Consider the following 5,163-nt stretch of genomic DNA (forward strand, 5'->3'; position numbering starts at 1 on the left):
TGCTCTCCTTACAGGAAGCACTGAATAGCCTTTTGTGCTGCTAGCTGAGGGTTGTGTTTAATTTTTTCATACTCTAAAGCGCTAATAGAAACTGACAGAAAAAAATACACACCAAGCAGTAAACTCAGAGAAAAATAAAATAAAACACCGCAATCACTACACGAACATGGTTTATTGGGCAAATGCCAAACGAAATAAAAATAACTTTGGAAACCGGTGTTCCTCGGGGAGGCGGAAATGTCTTCCTGAAATGATTGTGTCAGAGTAATTGATCAGTGCTACGCTCGAAAATAACTCAAACCGTAAAATTCCGAAAATAAGCCCCGGGACTTATATTTTTCAAAGGCCGTTTTTGAGGGGCTTATTTTTGAAGGGGCACATATTCGAGGGGGCTTAGGAAATTTGCGTTTAAAAATCGATTACGCTAGCTTATAGTTGGAGGGAATTTACCGTTTTTTCTTTGTTTGGCTTTGTATTTGAGGGCACTGTTTTCAAGTATAAGTCCCCGGGGGATCATATTCGGAGGGGCCATTTAACGGATGGGTTTTAGCGTTACGGGTTTGAGGGACTTATATTCTGTTATATTCGGAGGTGCTTATACATGGAGTTTCGGAATTTTACGGTATTCAGTTGCTTTTATATTTTTTGGATGTACAATGTACGATCATGATAATACTTTGTGAACACTCTTGTGGGGGTATCATTAGTAAAACCGCCCAAACACAAAGCTAAGGATAAGTGATTCTGGAATGTATGGCGCTCTCTATACTGTCTATAGTGTCTACGGAACTACATCAAGGGCAGACAAGGACGGATTTTTTCTCAGACGTCAATAGTTTTGGCAGTTCAGCTTTAATAAGTGCTACGTTTAACTTTGTAAAAATCTTCGCGTTAAATTATTAAGACAAGGTTATTCTCAGAAAGCACAGTATCGATCCAGGGACCGAATCTACACTCACTCATTTAGAAATCCGGGCCTCTACTGAGACCCCAGCATCACAGCGAACAGCAAATCACGACTTAACGGTAGCATTCTAATCTCACTATTACGACAGACTGTGGAAAGTAATTAAGGCCCATTTTTCACTGACTTACACCACACTGAATACAGGAAGTGTTCAGGCGAACGGGTTCGTTTGTTTTTTTTTAGCTCGCCGAGTGATATTATTTGCTCTTCGTGATAGCTATGACGTCATCCACGGACTCTTGGATCCTGATAGGTTGACTACCACGAATTATTTTAGTGTCTATTGTCATCAAGACACTGCACTGAAAACGAGTTGTGCACATGTCTTCTGACAGATACAATTTCCGTTCTGTTGCTGGCAACAAGTAGTGCTGCTCAACTTGGAATAGCTCGAATAGGAACTTTTCAGCAAACTATGTGGTGTTTTGCTTGACGATTGTTATGCCTAGTGGTTTCCCTGTTCATGTAGTTGCCCTTTTACATGTAATAATTTACACTTATGTTGGGCAAACAATCCCACAGACAATAACGGCTGAAACCTTTGGAAAGGCGCAGGATGAACAAACCTACGTGCCGAAACGTTTAAGGTCTGTTTGTTTTGACCGCTGTGCCAAGGAAGCTAAGGTTAGTCCATGTAACTTGCATTTAAACCCACGTTTTTGTCGTCTGGCTCAAAATACACAAGCACCAGATATATTTAGCAGAGGTCGATGTCGTGACTTCGGCCCTTGATGTGATAATGAGCGTGAAACATACACGTTTTTGTGTGAGAGGAAAACACTAATTCAATCACAAAAGGGAAGCTTTGCTTAAGGTTAAATAAGAGATTCTCGCAACCTTAGTTTTCGACATCAGGATTTCCAACTCTTTTTGGCCTTATACGTGAGGGCTTCCTCTCGTTATTAACCATAAATTATTCGCGACATGTATCTCCCGTTTTCCCGCATGACTTACTTTAAAACAAAAAAAGCAACCGCACACAAAATAATGGGACACCTCAGTAAAGGATACATGTATTTATATGTTGAAACTGTTCTGATCTCCCAACATAGGCCATTTACGCTAGCTTGGTATTATAACAAAAGATGATATAGGAAGCAAACATGTTTTTTATTCTCGTGCCTACGGTGTTGACACAAATGCGCTATACCACATTTACCTTCATTCAATTCAATCGATTGTTAAAGTTTAAATTTAGAATATTTTTTGTTTTCTATACCTACATTTTTAAAAACCTTCACGTAATGCATCTTAAGAACACTTTGCCAAAAAAAAAAAAGACCTTGTTTCTTTCGTCGTTGTCCGTATACTTTGAATATATTTAGATAATAGGAATTTATACCTTTTTTCCATAGTTTGTTTGGCAATTTATTTCAAAGGCAAATAAGTTAATTGAGGGCAGAATAAAAAGCTTTTAACTGGAGATTCCTTCTACCAAAACGTTGCCAAAGGTGGCAATTCAGAGTGGATTTTCACTTCTCAAATACTGCATTTACGCAGTTCACAAGTGAATAATGTACCACAAAGATATGAAGCACTTTGCTTTCTGTATTTTCGACATCTATTTACTTTTTTGAAGAAAACTGAATATTTAATCAGCACATACAACAATGCAAGTGCCTCGAAAGTACAAGTCAGAAACCGAATTTAGAGCAGAAAAAAAATGTGTACAACACTGTCTCAGCCAAATAATATTGGACTTGGTGCTACTACGTTCCTTGCAGAATATGGAAGTTGTTTCTTATAGTGTGATTGACAACTACTATAGTTGTAAGCAGGTGAACCCCACGTTTGTTTACTTTTTAAATCATTTTAAATATTACCACCATGCAAATCCTGCTGGGATAAAATTGAAGCCCAGTGATGCTATTCATGCACCTAGTTCACTGGCTCACCTGGCTCATCAGTGCACACAATATTATTAGTACATCCATATTTGTTGCACACTGGTTTGCAATAATTCCCTGAGTAATGCTTCTATCAGACCTGCTATAAATTTCCATTGTCAATTAACACTATTTAATTAATGACTTGGCTATAGTTTTTTTTTACTCTGCCTTTTTTCACCATACTAACAAATTTAACACCTAAGTATATATAAATTAATTCAAAACATGGTCAAAATAAAATATAAAATTCTGATGCTATTTTTTCTCTTCCAAAGCTTATCTGCAGAACACAAGAAATAATATGTCAACAACTCTTTGAAGAAAGCCCTATGGGAGTCATGAAATGTTTAATAGCTGAACTTCTCTTAGAAAGCAGTCTCCTTCCATAAGCTTTATTACACCTCATTTCAACAACATCTATAAGCGACTTAAAAATTAATGTCCTCTCAGTATTAAGCGACCAGGTATAATTTTTCTGATAAAACCACCATGAGTTCTAATGAATATAACAATCAATATTCATTGACATGCATTGATCTATGTGAAAACAACTATAATAACCCAGCCACTGACATTAAGTAAAACAAAAACCTTCAAGTATATCAGTAGACAGTCCTTTTTAAAGGATACACAATGCTCATGTTTATTGGCCATATTTTTTCCAGGTTATTTTTAAAGAGTGTATGCAAAGCTGCCAAAAGGAATCAACATTAGGTAATATACCTGCTACTGAATTTATTATATAACAAACTTCTTCTTACATGGTTAGCTTGCAACTTCTTTTACCCTATAATAATTTTTTTTATTGAAAAGCCTTCAGTCGTTCTAATTTTTTTGCTCTGCTTATGGATTAAATCCTAAGGGTGTAACCCCCCATCCAAATGAGTTCTTCTCAGCAGTATTTTCACTTCGTACTGTTTGTCTTTTGTCATTTTACAAAAAAAATTGGAAGTTTTGTCAAACTCACTTTGGTCGCTAGGGGAGAGAGAGTTAGGATAAATTCTGAATTGAGTTTTGCATATTCTACAGTAGGTAACATGCAGTAGCACTTTGTTCTAACACAAACAATTCAAAGCTGCTTACATCCCATCATAAGTAACACACAAATGGGTTTTATCCCTACTGCATGTTGCTTTAACATAATGAGCCTCTCAAGTGAGCAGCCGTTAAATGGCTTTTAATTACCTCCACAAAAGAAGTGCTTTTTACTACTTAAAAGATACAATTGCTTAATCTACCATTCTCAAAATGTGTAATAATTAATTGTCACATATTGTAAAAAGAATGCCTATTGTAAGAAGACAGAAAAGCACCCTCTTCTAGCAGTTTCTCTCTGCTGTAGCTTTTAACGTGGTACAATACAATGTCATGTAAGTCATTGTGACATAATGAGTAGTTAGGTTGTTTAAGTTCTACTCGGGGACAATATGAACCCACTAAGAGCAATGGCAATAAAACATGGTATGAAAGTCATTTTGACATAATGAGTAGTTAGGTTGTTTAAGTTCCACTCTGGGACAAATATGAATCGACTATGAACAATTGCAATAAAACACATCAGAAAGAAGCCTCTGCTAGCTGAAGGGTGACAGAATTTAACAGATCCAGTTTGGATTGCTGACAGTGTATGTGATATCACTTGGATTTTGGAGCCACTGAATCATACAATTAGTGACGGGCTATTGTCATTATTACAATGACAATGACAATGTCATTGTCATTGTTGTTGTTGTCATGTTATCTCTCTCGACTCTCGTAATTGACAACCTCGTCAATAGTTGTCACTGTTAATGTCATTGTCACTACTGTTCAATGTTGTTGTTATCTCTTGCCTTTCTCATATCACACCCTAGCTTGAACAAAACCCAATTAGGCTAGTACTGAAAAAGTGGTCTTTAAGCATGAGAGGTACATAGATCTATGTAAGTCAGCTTCATCCCTGAAGAGGCTGAAAACCATTTCCCCCCCAAAATATGATCTGAGTTATTCTCACTTTCCTGCAGATCAAGCAAAGGGTTTAAGAAAACCAGTGACACAGAGAACTCTTAGTCTTACTCGACGGACTGTTCCAAGGATGACAGTACTGAATGGTATGTTCTTTTTCTTAATAATTCATTAGGTTATCAATATCATTATTATTATCATCATCATTATTAATATTATGATTATTACTATTATTATGATTATTAACTCTCATAACGATAAGCTGTTAACAAAATAAATATCTGTAGGAAGCTTGCTAGAATGAAAACAAGCAGAGTGAAAACATGCTTTAATATATCGTTTTCTTTACAGTACAAGTAGCAT

The 5,163-nt window shown here is 36.3% G+C and overlaps 1 protein-coding gene across 4 annotated transcripts in view; it reads left to right on the plus strand.

Annotated features, from left to right (window-relative positions):
• Positions 1–1,257: 1,257 nt before the first annotated feature.
• The window catches only part of LOC140940344 (uncharacterized), a 14,271-nt gene continuing 10,365 nt past the window's right edge, over positions 1,258–5,163 (plus strand). For 2 of the 4 annotated variants that reach the window (XM_073389292.1, XM_073389294.1), the window contains exons 1-3: positions 1,259–1,591; positions 3,522–3,570; positions 4,860–4,946. In XM_073389292.1, the coding sequence (XP_073245393.1) occupies positions 1,409–1,591; positions 3,522–3,570; positions 4,860–4,946 (319 nt within the window). In that variant the 5' untranslated portion in view covers positions 1,259–1,408. Of the gene's footprint in view, positions 1,592–3,521; positions 3,571–4,859; positions 4,947–5,163 lie in introns of all 4 variants that reach the window. The other 2 variants (XM_073389293.1, XM_073389295.1) reach the window with 2 other exon arrangements.

The sequence above is a fragment of the Porites lutea genome, chromosome 6 (assembly GCF_958299795.1).
Source record: "Porites lutea chromosome 6, jaPorLute2.1, whole genome shotgun sequence".
NCBI lineage: Eukaryota > Metazoa > Cnidaria > Anthozoa > Scleractinia > Poritidae > Porites > Porites lutea.